At 43.0% G+C, this 23,964-nt stretch overlaps 2 protein-coding genes across 2 annotated transcripts; both read right to left on the bottom strand.

Moving 5' to 3' along the window:
• Positions 1-281: 281 nt before the first annotated feature.
• Positions 282-13,723, bottom strand: dhx35 (DEAH-box helicase 35; the record flags this gene model as incomplete). The annotated part of the gene is made up of 21 exons (XM_083641441.1): positions 282-576; positions 3,234-3,345; positions 5,503-5,574; positions 5,865-5,946; positions 7,437-7,566; positions 7,689-7,766; positions 7,861-8,051; positions 8,459-8,513; positions 8,959-9,083; positions 9,220-9,430; positions 10,297-10,455; positions 10,951-11,047; positions 11,190-11,302; positions 11,588-11,647; positions 11,790-11,859; positions 11,978-12,039; positions 12,133-12,237; positions 12,394-12,471; positions 12,839-12,931; positions 13,074-13,201; positions 13,663-13,723. The coding sequence occupies 21 exons, from the start codon at positions 13,721-13,723 to the stop codon at positions 538-540; spliced, it is 2,121 nt and encodes a 706-aa protein (XP_083497567.1). The 3' UTR covers positions 282-537.
• A 1,350-nt stretch (positions 13,724-15,073) lies between these two features.
• rab5if (RAB5 interacting factor) lies at positions 15,074-19,731 on the bottom strand. Its single transcript, XM_083641781.1, has 4 exons — positions 19,445-19,731; positions 18,721-18,824; positions 18,085-18,214; positions 15,074-16,692 (listed from the first exon to the last, which is right to left on the bottom strand). Exons 1-4 carry the CDS (start codon positions 19,550-19,552, stop codon positions 16,651-16,653), a joined length of 384 nt encoding a protein of 127 aa, XP_083497907.1. The 5' UTR covers positions 19,553-19,731; the 3' UTR covers positions 15,074-16,650.
• Positions 19,732-23,964: the final 4,233 nt, after the last annotated feature.

Genomic DNA, 23,964 nt, shown 5'->3' with positions numbered 1-23,964 from the left:
GCCAGGAGCCAGGTATGGACCGGCCTGTAACAAGCGAGCCATTCCCTGGACCTCAGCCTGCTCTGACTATGTACACTACAGGTATGATGGGTCACCCGATGGGGACCATGCTTGACCGGACGCAAGTCAAGCACATTCTGAACTCGTCTGACATCCATCACCATTTACTCTCATCTCGCCCTCAACCGTACAGGGTCATGGATCAGATATGACACTGATTAAAAAAAAAACATACAGGGTCATGGATCAGATATGACACTGATAAAAATGACACTACGGCACTGCCCAAACACAAGACAGATGCTTTCAAATGGAAGCAAATCACACATTCTAAACATTAACACTAAAAAGAAAATGCCAATGTCAGATAGTGCCCCCTAGGTGGAGAGGTGCATGTGGACATGGACAATAAATATATAGTACATCTTTATATACAGTGAGATGGAACGGGGGGGCACAGTGGCGGTTTAAGAGCGGCGCTGTTCCTCGCTTCCAGTGGGTACTTCCTGTCTTACAGCGGTGGCGTGCTGGCAGGACTTAGAGCACCCGGGATCTCTTGCTGGCCAGCGAGCCAAGCTGACAGAGAAAGGAGACGGAACAGAGTTAAATCCAACAAATCATTGAGGCAGACTATTAAAAGTGGGCAAATAAATGGCGGGGCCAGAATTTCAAACGGGTTTATGAAATGATGAGAATGCCTTCGTCTAGCTTGAATTGACCAATTCAGATCTTTCACAACAGAGGATTAGTAGTCTAGCAGCAAGTCCTCAAAAAAGGCTTTAGTTTTTGAGATACCCCTACCCGAGGTAGAACAAATGACAACAATGATTTTTCTTATCTTTAGGGTCTTCCATTAATGAAATTGATTGTTGTCAAAAAAAAAATTGGGGGGAAAAATGTTTTTTTGGCTGTTCTTTAGAACTACCCCAATCCCTGAAAAAGAGCCAAATTAGGCCAGTCCGAATAGGGGAAAGGTGACAACAAAGCCAATAACTTGAGAATGCTCACTCTTTTCCTCATCAGATTTGCTGAGGTATGAACCAGGTGGCTGCCCTACATCACCAAATAGTCAGAAAATGATTTACCTAAAAAGATAGTGAATTATAGTCCTGTAAATATAACTTTAGTTTAGGCGGAAATTGTACTTTGTGGTGATAGGAACATAGGACTCCATCACTTTTCTCTCATTTATCAGAAAAACTGAAATCCCTGAAAAATATACCATTACTGAATTGTCTAGGGTGCTATTGAACACTGACCAGTAGTTGTATGGAGATATCTGGTACAGTTCTATTGCAAATGAGATTTCTTTAGACATAGGCCTACTACGTCTTCACTGAAACAGTCGCAAGAGAATTTGCACTTCTGCTTTACGGAAAAAGGAAAATGGATTGATGTGCACAAACTTGTATGAACTGAGGTTCATAATTGCATCAACAACATATGCAGCCTCTGCAAATTTGCCACCAACAGAGGATGCATTTGCACAACATGTGCAAAGAGCAATGTATCAGACAGCGATATGGTGTCACAGTCACATGGGGTGACCCCACGGTAGCCAGTGGGGTAAAGCACCGTTCGATCGACGGTAGCCAGTGGGGCAAAGCACCGTTCGATCGACGGTAGCCAGTGGGGCAAAGCACCGTTCGATCGACGGTAGCCAGTGGGGCAAAGCACCGTTAGATCCACGGTAGCCAGTGGGGCAAAGCACCATTCGATCGACGGTAGCCAGTGGCGCAAAGCACCGTTCGATCCACGGTAGCCAGTGGGGCAAAGCACCGTTAGATACACGGTAGCCAGTGGGGCAAAGCACCGTTCGATCGACGGTAGCCATTGGGGCAAAGCACCGTTCGATCGACGGTAGCCAGTGGGGCAAAGCACCGTTCGATCCACGGTAGCCAATGGAGCAAAGCACCGTTAGATACACGGTAGCCAGTGGGGCAAAGCACCGTTAGATACACAGTAGCCAGTGGGGCAAAGCACTGTTCGATCGACAGTAGCCAGTGGGGCAAAGCACCGTTCGATCCACGGTAGCCAGTGGGGCAAAGCACCGTTAGATACACGGTAGCCAGTGGGGCAAAGCACCGTTAGATACACGGTAGCCAGTGGGGCAAAGCACCGTTAGATACATGGTAGCCAGTGCGGCAAAGCACCGTTCGATCGACGGTAGCCAGTGGGGCAAAGCACTGTTTGATCGACGGTAGCCAGTGGGGCAAACCACCTGTTCAAATTGGCCTACTACCTTTAATCGTATACAGTACTCAATCTGTTATTCGCCTGCCGTGTGTATCTCCTGTCTTTTCTTATATCTACGCTCGTCGTATTTTAATGATGCTGGTGTTTGCAATACTTGTTTTTATGTATGATCTTTTAGAATGTCATGTCTCTTTTATGCACTTAATGACCTTGGGTGCTTTGAAAGGTGTCACCAAATAAAATGTTTTATTATTATGTTTACAGGACTATAATTCATTATCTTTTTAGGTAAATCATTTTCTGACTATTTGGTGATGTAGGGCAGCCACCTGGTTCATACCTCAGCAAATCTGACGAGGAAAAGAGTGAGCATTCCCAAGTTATAGGCTTTTATGCCACTTAGTCCCCATTCGGAATAACATACAATCATTTGACTGTTTCAGTGAAGACGTAATAAAGAAATCTCATTTGCAATAGAACTGTACCAGATATCTTCATACAACTGCTGGTCAGTGTTTAATAGCACCCTAGACAATTCAGTAATGGTATATTTTTCAGGGATTTCAGTTTTTCTGATAAATGAGAGCAAAGTGATGGAGTCCTATATTCCTATCACCACAAAGTACAATTTCCGCCTAAACTAAAGCTATATTTACAGGACTATAATTCACTATCTTTTTAAGTAAATCATTTTCTGACTATTTGGTGATGTAGGGCAGCCACCTGGTTCATACCTCAGCAAATCTGATGAGGAAAAGAGTGAGCATTCTCAAGTTATTGGCTTTTTTGTCACCTTTCCCCTATTCGGACTGGCCTAATTTGGCTCTTTTTCAGGGATTGGGGTATCTAAAGAACAGCCAAAAAACATTTTTTCCCCCAATTTTTTTTTTGACAACAATCAATTTCATTAATGGGAGACCCTAAAGATAAGAAAAATCATTGTTGTCATTTGTTCTACCTCGGGTAGGGGTATCTCAAAATCTGAGGGCCCTTTCTGCTAGACTATAGGGGTTGGAGTTTGATATTCTTTGGCCTACCTTAGCCTGCTTATAAAAGTGGGGGGCCAGCTCAACCAACCAGGTCGACTCGACAGCAGTCACATCACGCATGTAGTATTTTGCAGTCTGCACCACTTCGTTGAAGACAACCCTGGAGAGGAGAAAAAGTAAGAGATACCTTAAGATACTCCTGAGTGAAATAGTTTATACAGTTTATAAAGACCAAGTGACTAGTTGAGAGCAAGAAAAAGGGTGATCCGTTTATATATTTCTTGCCTTTGTTTCCATTCTTGAGAAATTATGGCCACACAAATATTTTGAGACTGTGTTGTCCTGTGCAGATAACTGCTGTTCAGCACACCACTGACAGCAGCTGGACCTTGCTAAATGGTAAATGGCCTGCATTTATATAGCGCTTTTATCCAAAGCGCTTTACAGTCAGTAGGTAACATTCACCCATTCATACACTGATGGCGGCAGGCTACCACGCAGGGTGCTGGCACACCAACGGGAGCAATTTGGGGTTCAGTCTCTTGCCCAAGGACACTTCGACATGCAGACTGGAGGAGCCGGGAATCGAACCACCGACCTCTTTTATCCAAAGCGATTAGTGGACGACCCGCTCTACCTCCTGAGCTACAGCCTGAGCTACAGCCGCCCCTTGCACTCTCTTGAATGTTCATCTCCACACTGTGCACATTGACAAGGGCCAAATGGCAATTTACAAATGGCGGTTATGGAAAACAGCCTGGTGTTCATAAGTCCATCCATGACACCATTTTACAACTGCAACCACTCTTCCCAAATAAAAGTCCCTACTAATAAAGCTGTATCCATATGAACCTCGTAGTGCAAGTGGGTCTGCAAGATGTCAACACAAAAGAACGGAGGACTGTTTGGAGAAAGGAAGAAACTGAAAATTGGGGGAAGTCTAACTCTTCATTAGCTGCTTATTGATAATCACGCTCAGGGCGAAGCAGTGTTCGGCTGTCCACATGAAGGATGAGGCTCCCCTGATTTACACTGGGCTTTTACAGCGCTCACGCTTCAGGCTTCCCACTCCTTTTTATCCACCAGATTTGTACTAACTAAATGAGGCTTGGGTGTGTTTTAGTGGAAAGGTAGTCTCGCTGCCAGACTCTCTCCCTACAACGGGGGATCCAATCATTTTCAGCGTGTAACAATGAGCTAGCATTGCTGATGTTGTTTCACAGTGGCGCAGGCATTTGAGACAGACAGATTCGACACGACGCACAGTGGCAGAGGCATTTGAGATAGACAGATTCGTCACGGAGGGAACGGAAAGGAAATCCATATATGGTCGCAGCCGGTCAGTCAGAGCGGGTCGGAGCCAATGGCAGAGCTTGGAGGGAGCGGAAAGGGATTTTCTTCCGCTGGCGACCGAAATGGTCGCCACCAATGGCAGAGCTTAGACCAGCAGCCTGTTTCCATGCAGCCAGACTTCTCTCCCGGCAGGGGAAAGGTGAGATGTAAACAACGATTATGCTTATTTTCTTCTTTTTTTAGATGGTCTTTATGGCATTACTGTACCTTATTGGACAGTTTAGTTACAGTAGAGAGACAGAAGTCCCAAGGCAGATTCAAACCTGCTGTAGAACGTTACAGTTACATGGTGTGCGCCTTAGACATCTGAGTCACCAGGATTAGCTGAATGAGCCTTGGGGTCTGTTTTATAGGAAGTGTAGGATTTAAAAACATATACTGTATATGATGACCACCTGTTAATTTATCCAGTAAAGAATGTGTCACATGGCACCACCTTGTGGTATGTTCTTCTAAATCCTTGGCCCACAATAACCTTGCCGTTGATAAGCAGCTGTTGAAGCCCTCTGGTTACCACAGCTGTATCGTTCTGTATCCATAAACTGCAGCGTAAATCAGTGGCGGGATGGGTTTGTTCAGTGAAATGTCTTGCTACAGTAGAGGTGAAGTCATCTGCTGTGATTGAGGGCTTGCAGTGTGCAGTGTCTTTCTCCAAGATGCACTTCAGAGAGCATAATGTTTCGCACATGGTGTGTCATATAGGATGATTTAAGCATATCAATTACATCCTTCAGAGTGCATGCAGGTTATGCATGTCATTTCAAGTACTCTAGACACAAGTAATACAAATCTGAATTTGAACATTTTGAAAATCAGGTAACTGGGCAAAATATTACTTCTGAGTGGAGACCATAATTCTCGGCATTCTCTGCAATACCACAGGATACAATAATAATAAAGTACCTAAATTCACCATATAAATAACATGGTTGCCATATAATACATGCACAGAAAATGTACTGACCATTTTGGAGGTTTCTCTCCAAACAGCACAGAGCTGGGGTGGATGTGAAGCTCACGGTCGTCTCGTAACGTCCTGAGAAAGTCAGTTATTTTGAGAGTGTATGAACAGCCACAAAATCGTGCAGTTCCTGTGCTGGAGGGCCTTTTTCACAACAGTCATTTTTGTGTCTAAAAAGGCAGGAAGTGACACAGGTGCAAGCAGAACATTAATGAGGGTTTCCAACTTCCAATCCATTTAGGTGTCCCAGTGATGGGGCCCTCATTCATGTTATGCTTACACCTGTGTTACTTCCTGCCTTTTAGACACAAAATGGCTGCTGTGAAAAATGCGGATCGCAACAGAAAAGAGATGGGCGGCCTCACCTGTACGATCCTGAATGGTGAATGCGGGCTGCATTGGAAAAGAACCCGGACACAATGCACCTCAGGATCACATCAGGGTCACCTGTACAAAAACAGAAAGTAGCAATGAACATGTCAAAGCGTCACATACAGCAGTAATACAAGGCTGTTCTCAATCAATCAATCAATCAATTTTAAATCAAGTTTAGTACATGTCCCAGAAGGGCACTTTGGTTCACATCAGACAGTAGTGGAAATTACAACATCATTACTAATTTGATAGTAGTAATAAAGGCACACTTCAGAATTGAGATACATTATTACTAGTTTGAAAAAGTAATAAAGCACACTTCAATATTATACAATACATAAACATTTGTTGCATTATGTACAGATTCCAAAAGACCATCTGCTGCCCTCAGCCGGGTCGCCGCGTGCGCAGCGCCACCGTTCTTTACTACGATTATGGGTGTAGGACGACCCTCCTTCTCTGCTGCTGCTGCTGCTGTGTCTTGTCTCTCTGCAGCCTGCAGGAGATTGAGTACACCTGGGTCCGGTGCACTCAATGGGCTTAAGAAGACCTTCAGACCATTCAGTCTCTCTGCCTATTCACCAATGCACCGTTTGTTTTGTTCTTGTGTTTAATGTAGTTTGTGTTTAGTTATTTCCTCCTGGTTTATGTAATAAATTATTGTTTTAACTTTTACTTTGGCATATAGTACGACTCCCCCCAAACTGTATGTCTGTGCTGGGTGTACTGTAGCCATGTTTTGGTTTGTTGTATGTAATTAGGCTTCTTCTGGTGGCTGTTTTGTGATTTATGGTTGGTGTTGAGGGAGAAATGATTGTACTCCTCTGCACTGTGAGCTTTGAGAGTTTGCATACTCCTAGTGTTACTTGAAGGTTTGGTGCAAGTTGCCTGCTGTTGTTGCTTCGTAGCATTTTTGTTGTTGTAGCATTTGGCTGTGTGCAAGTGTATCTTTGGTAGCAGCATGCTGGTGTGGCCAGCACTGCGCTTTCTTTGGTAACAGGTGTGTTACTTTGGGTTGTACTTGGTGGTTCAACTCTTTGTGAGTGTTATGTCTCTGTGGTTTTTCTGGTGCCACATTGACACTATGGGGTAATTCTCATTTTGGAGATTTTGGAGTGTCCTATTTGGGAGCAGTCTGTTTGATGCACACTGTTGGCAATCTCAGGTAATGGGACTTGGGGTTGCAGCCAATCTGTTTTAAGCAGGGTATACTGGCTACGAGCCGCCTCTTTTAAGCCTTACAACCTAGCAGTGAATCCATAAATAGAACATTGTTGCCAATATTTTCTCCTGTGATGACAGTAGGAGTGACAATCTCTTTTGGCTGAGTGTTAGTGAGTTGCTCACATCTGTCAGGAAGTCTACTGCGGTGCAATCTCATGTTAGGGGGCGGACAGCATGGGTGTCGTCCCAGCCTTGGTTTGTCTCTGGTTGTTGTCTCATTGTTGTCATTGTCTATTCTTCCCTTCCTCTTAAATTGCTCCCTTCAGGTACCTTCAGGTCTGCTGTGTTGAGCATTTGGCCAATCAGCTGAAACTACCCCGCATATTTCTTACAGATACCTTCACTGGAAGTCCGCGGCACCTTGAACTTGTTCAAGAGGCGTCGGAGCTGCTCTCGTACGGTCACGGCACGCAGCAAACCCTTGTAGTTGAGGAAGTGTTCCTGGCACCACTGGGAGCTCTTCTCGTGCTGGAGATGAGGGTGAGAAGGGCACACAGTCTTCACCAATTCTTCACTTTTGCTTAGTTCACTTAGGAGTGTTCACTTAGGAGCGTTGTGTTGTTTTGGTAATGATAACCGAGTTGTAATACCTTGATGAATGCTTCGTACACATTGAGCATGGTGAGATGGTCTCCCTCGGCGACCGCAAACTTCCTATGCTCCCGGGCCTACAGGGTGCGAAAGGAAGAAATGTAACGTCGACAAAACACGCTTATATCAAAAATACAACCGTTCTTTTCAAAGATCTTGTTTGCAATTTACGGCAGCTTTCTTCTGATTCGGCGGCGCAGTAAAGATGTTCTGAATCTGCATCATAGCGGCGATGGTCACAATCTCTTTGGAGCAGTTAAAGTTCCCCGACTCTAGAAGCATCTTGGCAAACATGGGGCTGAGAGGAAACTCTGCCATCCGCACGCCCATGCCATCAGTCAGACGGCCATACTGGTCCAGACCTGCCAACACACACACACAACAGTACACATTTTATAACAGTCATCATGAGGACCGCAATGGAAATAAGCTGTTAGCTTTATTGCGTTTTTATCCTTTTGATAATGGTGGGCCTGTGTATGTATATATGTATATTGTATATACTGTGTATTCATTATCAATAAAGAACTCAATCAATCAAAAAAACACACACACACACACACACACACAAACAAACACACAGACGCCAGTCAGCTTGGGAAAGAGGTTTATGTGATACTCCACTGATATCATAAGGAGAAAATTGTTTTCACTTGTTCTCCCTCCTCGCTGGTAAGGATTCAGTGTTTTGCGTTGAAACACCACCGCAGGATGGCTGCCTCCCGATTCTCTCTACAAACTATCCCACCCTGGCCGCCTCGTTCCTTACCTCCTAGAGCATAGAGCAGTTCCAGAGCCTGAACCATGGTCTGAGCTGGAGGAGGCTAAAACAAAAACACAGAATAAATTATATTACACAACAATTCACTTCTTTCTGCTCAAATTAAAAGTTAGAATAAAGGGTGTCTGAAAGATGTGTGACGCATGAAAGGATGTGTTGTCATTTGTGTTTTCAGAGGCACACAAAAAGGACTAACTACTTTACGTTTTCGGTACGGTTTTCTCCGCAGGCCATTCTAGCTAATTAGAATGTAGGGTACAATTACTCTCCCAGCGGGGGGGGGGAGGGGGGGGGGGTGTCACAGCCGGCCCGTGGATGCGGAGCGAGGTACTCACAGAGAGGAAGCTGAATCGCAGCACGTTGTCAATGCGGAGCGAGGTACTCACAGAGAGGAAGCTGAATCGCAGCACGTTGTCAATGCGGAGCGAGGTACTCACAGAGAGGAAGCTGAATCGCAGCACGTTGTCAATGCGGAGCGAGGTACTCACAGAGAGGAAGCTGAATCGCAGCACGTTGTCGATGCCGAGCGCTTTGAGCTGCAGGATGACGGGGGCTAAATTTGTACGCTGCATCTCAGGCACAGTGGAGGCGGGCAGTTTCTCAAAGTCCTCCTCTGATGAAAGGATGAGAGGCAGTGAGAGGGGGAAAAACGACAAACAACATTAAGAAATGTAGGATTCCTCTCATAGACATAATTCTGCTACCCTAACATCTATCATCATCTCATGTTCCCACAAACTCACACATACCTGTGTATAGTCGGAAGCATTTCCCCGGGCGGTTGCGTCCGGCTCTCCCGGCCCGCTGGCTGGCGGAAGCCTTGGAGATGGGGGTGACCACCAGCGACTCGATGGCAGTGCGGGGGTTATAGCCGCGCAGCTTCACAAACGCACAGTCAATGACGAACACTATCCCGTTGATAGTGATGGATGTCTCAGCTATGTTAGTGGCCACCACCACCTGGAAGTGACATGAGGCAGGAGAAGTTTAGTTGCTATAGTTTTACCAGCTACGTGTGGAAAAACTGCATTGTCTGTATTGTTTGTACGATTGTAGGCTTTTCACACCACATCAAATTGGTGCATTCTTTAATTTCATGTCATATGTGATCAAAGAAGCTGAAGGTGATTGAACTTTTTTCTGTCAGAATACTGCGTTTGATTCTTTTCCATTTTTGTACCACAAATATATTCTATGATCTACTATGCTTTGATTACTTTACTATACTACTTATAGACTGGCATTTTCTCCATTTGGTGTGTAGTCCAAAATTTCTACGATATGAATGGCCTTTTCAAAACATATCAAAAAAGCAGGGCTTTGTTGAATGGATGCCCATGAGATATATTTTACTATGTTTGCTACAAGGACCAAAATGCACAATTTTGATCTTTTTGTTACTTTTATTATTGATTTTTGCGAACAACTCTATCAGCGTGGCACTGAATAGTTACTATAGTTTATATTACAGTATATAGTTATACTGTAGTTGCCATGTTCTCTTTAGTTGTTAGTAATTTCAATTCTATTTGTGTTTTCCAAATTTTGCTAGCTACAGTCCAACAACTGTTGTAATCCCCTTTTCCCAAACGATCAGCATTTCAGAAGCACAATCTATATGAAAAGTAATTCAAACTTTCAAAGACATAAATTCACAAAGCTGTGAATATGCAGTATATAGTAGCTAGTAAGCTTTTCTGTAGCACAGACTTTATTTTTGGTGTTTTTTGCAAATCCCATTCATATTTTGAACTACACATCAAATCTAGATTGTGCCCCCTAGTAAATTATGAAATTAGAAATTAGAAAAAGAGCAGCAGACTTACCTTGCGAACAGTGGAGGGCGCCCTCTCAAAGACTTTCATCTGCTCAGCATAAGGTAGACCGGCATACATGGGCATAACTCTCAGGTGTTTCTTCATGCCGTATCGTGACAGCGTCCTGGCCTGTTCCTGCAGAAGGGACACCACCTTCTCCACCTCTTCCTGAGTGGAGAAATACAAGGTCCAATGAGGTGGCCGTCTTCCCAGTTTGACCACACTCAAATATGATATTAGAACGAGTACACATAGGACATTAGGGCTGGGTGTCACCACTGATTTCCCGATTCGATACAATTCCGAGACACAAGGTCCCAATTCTATACGATGTCCGATTCGACACGATAAGATTCGATATCGATATTTCAGTTACAATACCAATTTTGCTTGGATATGAAAGAGATTCTCAAATACGTAATGCTGTAAATTGTACAAGGAACCCTCTAACCTGGTGCGTTATATTATTGTTTACAGATGTTTACGAGATCTCGTTGCGCTAAGAACCAAAGCATGCAAGTCTAACGGGGCTAAAGCTTCAAGCATCCACGGGAAAAGGCATTATATTGAATAAAAGATTGATATTGGGATTTATGAATTGATATTGGTTTCTTCAAATGAATATCAATTCGATATCCATGAGGTCAAAATGTGGTCACTAACCTGCCCTGTGAGAAAAGCCAGGACATCCCCATCATCCTCTGTCTCATGGATCTTCAGCACCGTCTCCACTGTGGCCTTCACATAGTCTGGGACAGGGCTAAGAATGAACCCAGGAGAAGAAGAGACACTCAAGGGTTAACGGGGATTGTCCCACCAATGACCACAGCATACACCACGGAGAGCCTGAAGTGTCAGAGATGTTATGCCCATGGCCTGCCTGGCTTATGCGTGATGCGTACCTGACAGTGTAGAAGACGTCCACTGGAAAGGTCCGTCCCTCCACTGCCAGAATGCTACATGTGTCCTTGTTGGGATCCCCAGAGTCATTCAGGTTAAAGAACTCGTGGAATTTCTTCAGATGGGAGAAACATCGGTTAGAAGACAGAAAGGAGGTCTTTCTAATATTCTAATTTGATATGCAAAACCTGATATCTCTTCATCAACGTCACCTCCTGTTATACTGTAACTAAATAACTTGCAGGTGTGTCTTTGCTTCATCAGTGTACTGCTACCGCAGAGGTCAGTACAATGTGGTCCGACTCTGACTCTGACCCGACATCAACCTTTCCCTTATCTGCCTCTTTGTTTCCCTTTCTGTCTACTCAAGCATATCTGTTCATCTTAATGAAGCAGTCACCTTGGCATCCAGAGTGGCAGAGGCCACAATCAGCCTCAGGTCTCGCCGCTTCTTCTGAATCTATTGAAGAAAGACAAGAGATAAAATGGAAAAGAAGACGTGACTTTATGCCATCTTTTCTTTAGGCCGTATTACAAAGTCATAGTCTGACGGTTACGGTAAAAGTGTTCATTGTTCAATAGACAGATTGAACTGGAATGACCTTCTTTAGTAAACCGATGGCTATGTCTGTGTACAGGGTTCTCTCATGAGCCTCATCTAACACCAACACACTGAGGATGAAAGCACAATATAGAGCATTAGAATTGCCAAACATAAAACCAAATATGTCTGCGACAGACACTGGTATACAGGTCCAGTAATGACTGTGTCTTCGTTTAATTTGTTTACCTGTATTTTTTCAAAAGAGGATCAGCCATCATCTCGCGTACCAGCATGCCATCTGTTAGGAACTGATGCAGACAGAGGGGGGGGACAACAATTAGGTATTGAAAGGACCTACGCAAACCAAACCATAAAGATCGCATAGGTCTGGCAAGAAATACCTTGATCCTGGTGGCATGGGGATCAGAGCAGTCGTCAAATCGGATGGTGTAGCCCACCTCATGTCCCAGCAGGGCCCCGCGCTCCTCCGCCACACGGTTAGCCACCTACCAGGCGGAAAGAGGAGAGAGAGCAACATACTATTTAAACACAGGCATGTAGTTCATTGCTAAGATTTTTTTCCTCCTTGCACTGCCAAAGAGTGTTATAATAAGATGATGATGACCCGAGTAATACCACCAGGGTTTTACTATTGGACATACCGAGGTAGCAGCCACACGGCGAGGTTGTGTCACCCCGATCACCTTCCCCTCAGCTCCCCAGCCAGCTTCCAGTAGGTACTGAGAGCAGGGAGGGGGGGGTGAAAACAGGATGGTAATGCCAAGAAGGGAGAGAGGAGTACGAAGAACGAGACAGAGCACATCAAGAGAGACACATCAATGTTTCATAACAGCAGACTCTGCATAAATTAAGCCCCAGCTGATTTGTTCCAAAAGAAAAATAGGCTACTAAGCATCCAGAGTCCAGACAAGGTCGTGTTGAACCGCTATGGGAATTAGGCCGCATGAAGGGTATCTGTCTACTGCTGCATTTTAGTGCCTTGCAGCTGTTTGGTTTTGGTGCACATCTGATCTGACCTTGAATTTAAGCGGATTTTTAAAAAGCTGTTAAAAGGGACAATGTTATCTCAACTAAAATAATACCAACCTGAGGTATCTGCGTCGTCTTCCCACATCCCGTCTCACCAACGACAATGACAGTCTGGTAGCTCTCCACCAAGTACAAGATGTTGTTTCTGTGCTGGAACCACAAGTAAGTAGACAACAACAAACACACGGAAACATCAGGCACAGTAAACAAGTCCCATCAACAACCATCTCTCTGCTGTACCAAACATTCCCCAGGCTACATTCAGTGATGTGTGGTGGCAGGTGTCAGCAACCTTGAAAACGGGGAGTTTCTGTCGTTGTTTCTCTATGGAGAGGGCGGTGTGCGGGTTGAATATGACAGGGGAACCGGTGGTCTCTGTGGTGAGCTCCCGCTCCTCTGAGAACCCAGGAGCCTCGGACCCTGAGAGGAGAGAGAGAGAGAGGGGGGGGGGGGGGGTGGAGATGGTAAAGATAATCGCAATATGTAATTAATAGAGCGATGGCTGTTATTACAATAAGGCGTTTCTACAACTTGGCTGTCTATGAGCGGGTTGAGGAAATGAAGGTTAGTGCAATGCGATGAAATGAAAAAAGCCCATCGCCAATGTCAATAATAATGTCGCTATCACATGTATTAGCTACCGTCCTTCGAGCTCTACAGATTGTATGTTTGTCTTTGACACTCCGGTTACTTTCTGAGTGCGCCCTGCTGCCCCGCATTGCTTGCTACCCGTACCCGCACGGCAGACTCGGATATCACGCAGCTACCGTCGCCTCACTGCGGCACAAAGGGCACACTTCACGTTTAGCACTTCCACAGAAACGCAAAGGTGGCAAAACGCGCGTCTATTGCAAAATATCTCCTCTATTTATTATACTTACCCGGCTTCCAAAATTTCATCGTGGAGAGGGGAGCCGCCATCTTGGCCTCTACGTCACACATTATATTTTTTTGCGCTTCTTCGCGGGTGACGTCATACCTCGGGATTTCGTTGAGGATCAGCATTCATGAATGAATGAATGGATGGATCTGGATGGATGGATGAATGACTTATTTTCATATTTGGCCAGTAGTATATGACTGTCCAAGTAGCCCACTGTTGTGAAAAAGGCTAAGACGATCCTTGTGTGGACCCCCCCCCCCACCCCCCATTTGATTAGACGTCCCAGGATGCACCCATGTTAGATTTTTGCTTTTAGACGTTTTATTAGCCTACAGAAAGTGTATGATAGTGTTAATTTTGTCGGCTATTTTTTTATTTCGTTTTAGTCCCGTATCAAATGTCCTTGTTAGTTTTTATCATATTTAGTCAACCTCATCCTCTTTTTATTTAGTCAAGTTTTAGTCGACTAAAAGTTTGAGCATTTTAGTCTCATCATAGTCATATAAAAATCATAACTATTTTAGTCTAATTTTAGTCAACGAAAACTGTTCACATTTTAGGCTAGTTTTAGTAAATTAAAACTGTTGAATCTGCTGATGCGTTTGCACTAGTAATGGTCATTCAAAGCAGTGTTGCCAACTCTTTCCCAGGGAAAGTAGCTAATGCTGACTCTGCCCACCCGGGCAGCCAGTGTCAGCATACGCCAGCAATGACAAGTGGACCCTATTCATCACAGACCCTGCTCAGCCCGCAGCTGAGGGAAGAAGGGAGGGAGGCTGGCTGCGCTGTGTGGAAAGCGCTCAGACCTCTCTGGATATAACGTAGACAAGCAAGTAGCTGTACATTTTGGGAACAGTAATTCGTGTTTTAAGATGGTTAAATGTCAGCTACATGATGCTGCAGCACATGAAACTAAACTGCTGCATTGCGAGGGAAAAGTCTATATTATAATTAGTGTTAATTTTGTCATCTATTTTTTAATTTAGTCTTAGTCTTAGTCCTGTGCCAAATGTCCTTGTTAGTTTTATCATATTTAGTCAACCTCCTCTTTTTGTTTAGTCAAGTTTTAGTAGACTAAAAGTGTGACTACGGTATTTTAGTCTCGTCTTAGTCAATGAAACTAAAAGTCTGAACATTTTAGTCTCGTCTTAGTCTTGGGGAAAAATGTAGTCGACTAACATTTTTCGTCATAGTTTTTGTTGACGAAATTAACACTAGTGTATGAAACCATGACCAAGTTATGCATTGTCATTGTGTTACTTATGGATCAGCATAATGAAAACCAGTGCACTTTTAAATAAAATGTCCTGTTATATGCATCGACATATAATAAATTATTATGGTTCAATGGTTATATGGCAATGAAGTAACACTCATCTCTTTGAAAATGGAGGCCAAATAAAGCCCATGTTTAATGATTCCCAAAAGATTTCGATCAGAAAATACAGTCCTCTCAAACACCATCGGTGATCGTTACAGTCATCTTGGAAGAACTTTCCGTTAATTCACTATAAAATACTGAGAAGTATGTTACATCAAACAAGATATAACATGTACAAATAAATCTGCGTTAACACAATGTGGATTTTGACAAATGGGACATTGTACAGAATTGACATGTTTAAATTAATTTCAGAACATAGGTTAAGACTTTGATCTGGAAGTTACATGTGAAGGAAAACAAACACAAAAAAATTAAATTATTTCTAACCTCTACGCAATAATGCCATTGATGAAAAAAATTACATCAAGACATAAGCTACGAACAGCAAATGATGGCAGTGCACAGACCAGGTTTAGTTGGACATGTTGCATCTGACAACATTTCCTTCCTCCTCTCTGAAGATTTGACTTGTAGGGATGGACATATTAGCAGCCAGCATATTGATTGCACTGATATATTACTGGCAGATATTTGCATCGGCATCAGAAATGGGCTGATATGTAAACCTACATCATATCAGCATTTGTTCCATCGTTGAGATCAGCACGAAAAGAGTGTAGTTTCGGCACAATGAGTTGTGGTTATCAAACATTTTCACATTTACTACCAGAACGACAATAGATGGGTTTAATTCCAAAATGCTATATATCCAGTTTGGGGGTGGGTGTGAGATTAAGCTTCCTGAACGTCACCAGTCAATATTTCAACAAAACAGATTATTCCATCCTTGAAAACAAAGGTGTTAAGACGGCTCATAACTTTCACAGTAAAGCGCTTTACTGCCATGCCATTTATCATTTTGTCAGCCCCAGATAACATGGTGGATAGATTGTTTTGGAATTAAACTCATGCATCCATTTAGGAATTCTTGTCTAGACGGAGTGTTAACAGTGAAGCCCAATAAATATTTCATTGCTTGTATTTTAGAACAGATATAGTTCATTTTCTCCTCCAATTAAATGTACAGACCACAGCTATCACATCAGACTAAAAAAAAACATCACTCACAGATCAGTCGGGTCCTAATGATTATCATAAGATTTCGTTTTTTTACTGGCCCCCCTTCCTGTAATTTCAGTGATCAGCTCAGTGAGAAGTAAACTGGGATGATGCACACAGAGACTGTTACACTTCCACAGTCTACAAAAAACATGCTGGTGGTATCACTCTTATAAAACAGAAGAAAGGTCTTTGCATCAAACTATTCCATCATAATTAGAAATGCAACCGGTCTCAGCATGAGACATTGCTTTCCAATTCAATAAGTGAGATCATGTCGACAGCGGGAGGAAGGAAATATAACATTTGGGATGTGTAATGTGCCTTGAAAAGGAACCCTCAAACTATCAAGATGTATTTGAACATGTTCATCATGGTGGTCTCGCCAGGATCTTGTTATTCGAACTACGAGTTCCCAAAATGTACTGCACGCTGAAAATTCCTATGTTAGGAGTGTTGACACCCCTCAAGCCATGGAGTCTTTTGTGTCTCGTCAGTTGACTTCAACGGAAATGTTCATATTTAGTGTCCGATGGATTCCTCTCAGTCATAATGTAGAGCCGTGTAAAATATTATCCACACCACCTGGTAAGAGACAGAGAGGAATAGATAACTGGTGAGGCAGAATATTAAATCACAAGCTTCAGGAAGAGCAACATTGAAATAATTACAAACTGACCAATGATGTAATATAATACACTAATTAGGGAATGTACACTCCAATCTGATCTTAAAATGAAAAAATATCCTCATCCTCCCACATAAGACAGTAATTATCAACTGGAACTTGATGGCACCACTGAGACCTGTCTCACATCCGTTCTCAATGTGTGTAGTACGCTCATTTTAAGCACTTATCTGCATATCAGGCTAGAGAAACACAGTCACAAAGCAAGTCATTACATTAAGCATTACTGACTGAAACCTCCAACTCGAGTCTATCATTTTTAAATCATGAAATGTGACATACAGTATTTTATATTATATATAGACCATAAAAATAACAAATTAAGCCAATTATTGATTCCTCCCAATAAAAATATGGAGCCATAATTTTCTTCTTATCGGTTAATTGATTGCTACTGTACACACTGCAACTAAATATGGTTGTCGCTCCTCATTGGAGTGCTTAATCCTGTTATGTTCACTTCACACACACAGTTTGGTTATTAAGGAGAGTGACACCAAGCAAACTCACTCCCTGAAAATTCGGATATTGATAACCAAACTTGAGACTCAAGTTTGGTTGTCAATATCTGGATCTTTTTCAGAAATGTTCTATCCAGTTTGGTTTCTCAACATTGTGGTAGTTCCTACCGACTCTGTGGCCTTGGGCCCAAATGTTACCGTTAAAAGTATCAAGTCGATGCGGTGGAAAAGAGAACACGATGGTGCCACTGTCAGTGGTGATTTGTTAAAATCTTATTGACGACTCTGGAAACTGGTGTTACAGGTGACAAGTCAACCAAAAATACAGGCAATGGTAGCTGCCATATTGCTAGTACACTTTAGTATGGTTAGAGGAATTATTTACAACCTTCAAAAGGAGTGGAGTGACTCTAATACCCGTATACACAGTCCACAAATGTGACTCCGCTCTGCTCCAGTGTGTACCAGATGGCTAATTCACTCTCAATCATAAATTCAGTTGTCACTACCGGATTCTTGCAGTGTGTACATAGCCATGGAGTAGGACCAGAAAGCAAAAGTGTACTAATTACTGACTGAATATCACTCATATTGCAGGGTGATTGTGTAGTATTTGCATTCAATATCAGGTCTTATGACCAGCGGTACGTTTTAAAAATGAAGCTGAAGAAGACACGCTGGTCGTATTCTTCCTCGTGGTGTCAACTCTGAAAACAAACAAGTGGTCATGAGAAATATTTGGACCTCTATTTCCAAATAACTTCTGTACTGCATTAACAGATTTTGCAAAAGCAAAGTGGAAAAATGTTTGCAGAAAAAAATACCCACCAGAAACAGAGCAAAAGACGTCATGAAGCCTTCTTTGGTGAGTTCCCATACGCCACCGTACTCCTCCTCGTCGATCTGCTGAAAGCTGCTGAAGTATACATACAGGACTCCAGCATTGATGATGCAGAATCTAGCAAGGTAAACACATATTAGCAACTTAGCATATCAGTGATTTTTTCTTCTTCTTTTTTTTTGCTCAAAAGCCTTTGTCAGTCCTATGAGACAACATAGTCAGGATGATCCTATAAAACATGCCTGACCAATTTGGAGCCCGTGGGCCAAACTGGGCCAAACTTGGCTCGTTTGTTTTGGCCCTCCATGGTTTTGAAAGGGGGGGGAAACGCGGGCAATATTGCTGTCTTTCAGAGGCTGTGGCGGCTCATTTTTTATAGCTAGCTTGATGACACTTTTACCATATTAAACTAGAAGACCTATTTCAGTTTTAGAATGTAAATTGTATAAAAAAATAATATGATTTAATCAAGTACCGTAATATCACATATCAACATTTATTTTTGGCCCACAGCCATCCATTCAAATGGATGCAATGCAATCAAATATGCAGCACTCCATGAGCGCTGTCAAAGATGTAACATTAAGGTAGGGAAAAGGACACTGGCTGTACTGAATACTTACATGGCTATTCCCAGAAATCCCTTCAGCGGTGCAACACCCCATATCAGACCAAGGATTACTGCAATAATTTGCCGGATCCAGTAAATCACATCTAAAAACTCATCCTGTCCAAGAAAATAAAGAAACAAGATTAAAACATAAATTGTGGTTATGCTGACACTACATTTAGAACATTAAATGCATTAGCCTAGTATTGTGTAGTATGATCCGCTTAATTTCTTCCATAATCTGTCGGTGTAAGGTTATGTGGGGGTGGAGCTAGAGCTGGACATAATTTAATACAACTGACTAAAATTATTTATCTGTTCTCTTGTTCTAAACTGTTCTTGACAAAGCAAAACGTTAGTCTGGATTAGCATCAAGATTGAATTTCTAAAAGAATTGAGCAGCTCTGTTCCATTAAAAAAAACTTTAAAATGCAGCACGACACATCTTCTTCCACTTCTTGTTTAGCTGTTTAGTTTAGAAAGCTCGTGCTATTGATTTATGACCGCAAACAAACAAACGACGGTATGGGGTAATATACTAGTACAGTAACCGGATAACGTTAATCGTTAGCATGATAGCTATATAGCCCCAGCTAGCCGTCTCTTGCTGGAATAGCGAGCGGCCAACTATGAAGTGGAAGGTTTCCTGAATGATAAGTTTGGGGCAATTCACCTTATGCAACACTCTAATTTAACACCATAGCAGTTAGGCTGAGCAAGCAGGGCAACTCACTGACCTTCTCCTCCCAGACAGCATTACTGTTGAATGCTTTGCTCCATGTGGACTGTTTTACACCCCCATTCACCATATGAATCTCCTCTTTCCTCTTTGAGCTGGTCGTCATTCTTTGCTGTTACCGCCGGCTACAGAGATCGAAAAGTAACACTCCAATTGTAACAAATACTCGAGGTATAACACAGTATCTAACGCTGATAAGGAGAGACAGTATTTTGAGGTCTTTGAATGTGTTAATGGAATAAACGCTCTGCTGATCTGACAGATTGCCGTCGCTAACCCTGACCGTTTGAGCATGCGCAATAGTGTTTGACCCTGCCAAAAACAACCAATGAGAGAGTGCGACGTCCCTGCACTGTGCCTTGGCAGAAACCCCACAAAATGGCGACAGAGACATCTAGTGGTGGAGTTGTGCTATCTCGTTCTCCCTCCCCTCTCTATTTGTCTGGTTATCTGTCTCTGTTTCTCTGCCTTTCTCTGTCTTTGCTTCTTGCTCAACGCCACCATCATGTTATTAGTAAAGATACGGCATTATTCATAGCTGTGTTCAAATGAGGAAAGAGCATCATTAGATGGATTGTTCCCCCGTGTTGTTTTTTGTAGAGGGGACCATGTCCATGTGTGATTTTGAATTTGAGATGCAGGTTTACTTCCAGTTTTTCTGTTCTTACAGCAGTTTTCAAATGGCTCATTTTGCATACTGATAAATTATGCAGTGATAGCAGTCAGTCAAATTAGATCTAATGATACTTTTCATATACCGGTAGTCTATTGAGCAGTGGGTGCAATTTTCCATTTGTGAGCAGCAGCTACCATTAAATGAATATAGGCTACTTAGAACACTGCGTCCCACTTACACACTGTTTGCCTTGCATTATAGCCTTTCATTGGACAGAATACAACTTAATGTAACTCAGTAACCTAACTGCCTTTAACACTTCTTTCTTTTGCATGTCTTTGATGTGTAGCCATGTGTGGATTCAACCATTGGATTCCACACATCCTCACTAGTGTTGTATTTGAACGTGCCTTACGCGCGCACACACACACACACACACACACACACACACACACACACACACACACACACACAACTCACTGTACTTTTTGAAAGAAAAACATCTGTTCTGACATTTGTTCTGAGATGACAGTGGTCTGGTCTGGCCTGAGGTTTAGCATTACATTTGATTTGGCAATAAGGCTTTTAATGGGTTTTTAGTGAGGAATAAAGTGTATCTGTCAGATGTCTCTATAATGGTAAAGATGCATTGAGCAACTGCCTGAGATACTATATTCCTAGCATGGACGTACTGTGCATTATTTTTTACTGTCTTGTCCTGTCCTTTAATAGAGGCCTTACATTGTGTCTCATGCTGTACATCCGCCACAAGGTCCCTCCATCTCCAGCTCTCGGGCTGGGTCTCCCTTCGTCTCTCCCCTTTGGTGTCCAGCAGAGGGCCTCCTCAGTGACTGAGAGAAAGTCCAATTGTGACGGGTCCAAAATAGGTCCAAAATGATCTATTGTGAGCTCTAGGATAATCACAGCCTTGTTAAACTCTCTTGTCTAGACCCAGAATGTAGATCCCTATAGACCATTTAAAAAAATTATGGAATGTCCAGGTACATTGCATACATAAGCGTTTTTTTCTGAGCCATTTCCTAAAATAGTGCTTGTTATTCAATCGTCAACATTGTCAAAATCGCACAAATCTCTCATTATCAAAAGTTATTGATACTGCATCAAAGCATTACATTATTTTCAAGGTCATGAGGTCTTCAGGTGGTGTTTTGGGGGGATTTTACGCACTTTATTATTTTTGTAGTCACAATCTTTCTGATAGAATTGGGCTTTATGGTTATATTTAGTGTACATTTATGGACAGTGAATTCAAACATCGGAGCAAACCCTCAATGATTGTTTTGTACACTTTGTAATCTCTGCTTTGTTGCTTTTACTTTAGAAAGTTCTGGTCGTGATGAGACTTTTACTTACCAAACTGACTGAGGGTCCTTAAAAGAGGTGAATTATATTGAAATCTGTGATTGTTCATTCTGAACCATTAATAATATACACTACAATTGACCACCCAACTGTTAATTGGGTTGCTTCTGAAGGTAACATTGTGCACCTAATTGGAAATTGAGGTTTGACCAAGTGAAAGGGGTTGAATACTTTTGGAAACAGCATAATATGCAACTTTTTTATTTAAAAAAAATATATGTTGTGGTGTAAAACTCATGTTACTTACTAGTAATGCACTAAACGTATTATTGTTGTACATTAAAATATCATATAGAAAAATATGAATGTAGTAGCCTAATTGCTATCCAGTGATTTAGCTGGGGGGTCGAACACTTTTGCAAGTCACTCAGTATCAGAGCTGGGAAGTAAATACTTAGTTACTGTACTTAAGTAGGATTTTCAGGTATCTGTACTTTACTATTTATTTTTCTGAAAACTTTTTACGTTTACTCCCTACATTTTAACACAAATATCTGTACTTTCTACTCCTTACATTTTCAATGGCTAGTTACTTAGTTTTAACGCACGGCAGACAATATATATATATATATATTGTGTTTAACTGTGTCTGCACTTTATGTTTTTTATCCAGATGTTGCGTGATGTTATGCCTGTTTTCTATGTTTTTATGTTTTGCTGCAACCCAAAGTGCCCTTCTGGGACACATGAATAAACTTGAATTTGAACTTGAACTTGACAAAAACCATGTAAGGTTGTCTGTCTCTCTCGTCTCGCGCTCTCCCAGGTTTCACGCATTAGGTCCAGGATCCTCCTTTACTTTATCATACTGTCCTGTAACTTCTGAGAGCACCGACCTCCCACTGTGCAGGGCTGAAGCACAAGAGACTCCTACACATCTTAAAACCTGTTGGAGGGGATCTTCTGAGTTTAATAGTCTTTGAATCCTAATTGGAGGGTTAGGTGTGTGGGTTGACGCCCCCCTTTTTAAATATAAATGTGTCTCTGTAAAAACAAACAGGGAAGCACATCCCCAAAAAGACTAAATAAGTCTAAATAAGACATGGCCGATGATACACTACCAATAGTGATGTTATAAATCCCTGATGATGTCACAGATGATGTCATCAGTGATGTCACTCGAGCATTCGCGATGTCATCATTGATGTAACTCGAGCGATAGTGATGTCATCAGTGAGTGATGTAACTCGAACAATTTGTCCGTGATGTCATCAGTGATGTCACTCGAGCAACTGTGATGTCATCATTGATGTCACTCGAACAAATGTTGTCCCTTCATGAAGCCTTCCATACACAGACAATAGTCGGTGATGTACTCTGATAGACCTGAAGTGCAGATCATTGAGTGGTGTTCATGCGGGTGTGGGTGGACCCATGTGGAGCTCGCAGCCTGACAGGGTCACGCTGCCTGTGTGGCCTACCTGATCACCCAGGTAGACCCAGCTGTTACCAGACTTGCCCTACCTCTCCACTGGGCCATTCTCCGCCACCACCTGGACTGCTTCCGCCTACTGCTCCATGCTGCTGACGTTCTGACCTGTGACGTGGCTTCTCACCTGCTGGGTGAGGTGCTGTGGCACAGGTGCGACGCAGCCTTCGTCCAGCTGCTCCTGGATCACGGATCGTGCCAACCAGCCCTGGTGAAGGAGCACGCACAGCTGGAGGAGAGGGCAGAACCCGAGGCTCTCAGGGTCTTTCTGGAGGCCAAGAGGTGTCCTCGCATTCTGGCCCACGTGTGTGGGATCCGGATCCGCCATGCGCTGGGCACACATCGCCTGAACCAAGTCCACTCCCTACCTGTCTGTCTGTGTGCTCGGTTCAGCGTCTCCAGAGTCCCCACCCCAGAACTGAGCACGTGGAAATTCTGTTTTTATCATAATGTGAGGTTCAGTTCAAGCACAGAAACAGCTAGTAGAAATAGGTAGCCTACTTCTACTTTTATACTTGATTACATTTCAGAGCTTGTAATTTTTTACTTGAGTAAACAAGTTGAATCAGTATTAAGTATAGTATTTATTTTAAGTATGTGTGTACTTTTCCCATCTCTGCTCAGTATGCATGTCAAATTCTCATGGGTTTCAGCAGCCAGGTCCTGTTGTAGAATGTTGTTGTTTTTTAGGGTTAACTTGTAACTTTCCCCAACTGGGTGTACTATCTCTTTAAGAGAGGTCACCTGCGGGGGAGGAGGGGGTTCAGGTGTGAGCGTTGACAGATCGGTCTGATATCACGGTCGGGTCAATCATCACTGGTTTTGTTTTGTCCCTCCCTGTCCCGGGCCAGTGTCCCCGGGCCGTCGGGCCACTAGTGACGGTGGGACAGTGGACAGGATGCCTGGTGCCTGACTCACTTTGCCTCTCTCTCTCTCTCTCTCTCTCTCTCTCTCTCTACACAGTGGAGCTCGAGCTCTCACGCCAACTCCACCGTCAGTGACGTTTGCATCACGTGTCCGTCTCTTCCCTCGGTACGTCCGTCGTATTTTCCTCTCCCTCTCCGCTGCTGCTTCACACGAAAGAGCCACT

This window comes from Poromitra crassiceps, assembly GCF_964638095.1.
Source record: "Poromitra crassiceps genome assembly, chromosome: 8".
In the NCBI taxonomy this organism is placed as follows: Eukaryota; Metazoa; Chordata; class Actinopteri; order Beryciformes; family Melamphaidae; genus Poromitra; species Poromitra crassiceps.
The sequence above is the reverse complement of the archived record's forward strand: the minus strand, read 5'-3'. Positions and strand labels throughout refer to the sequence as shown.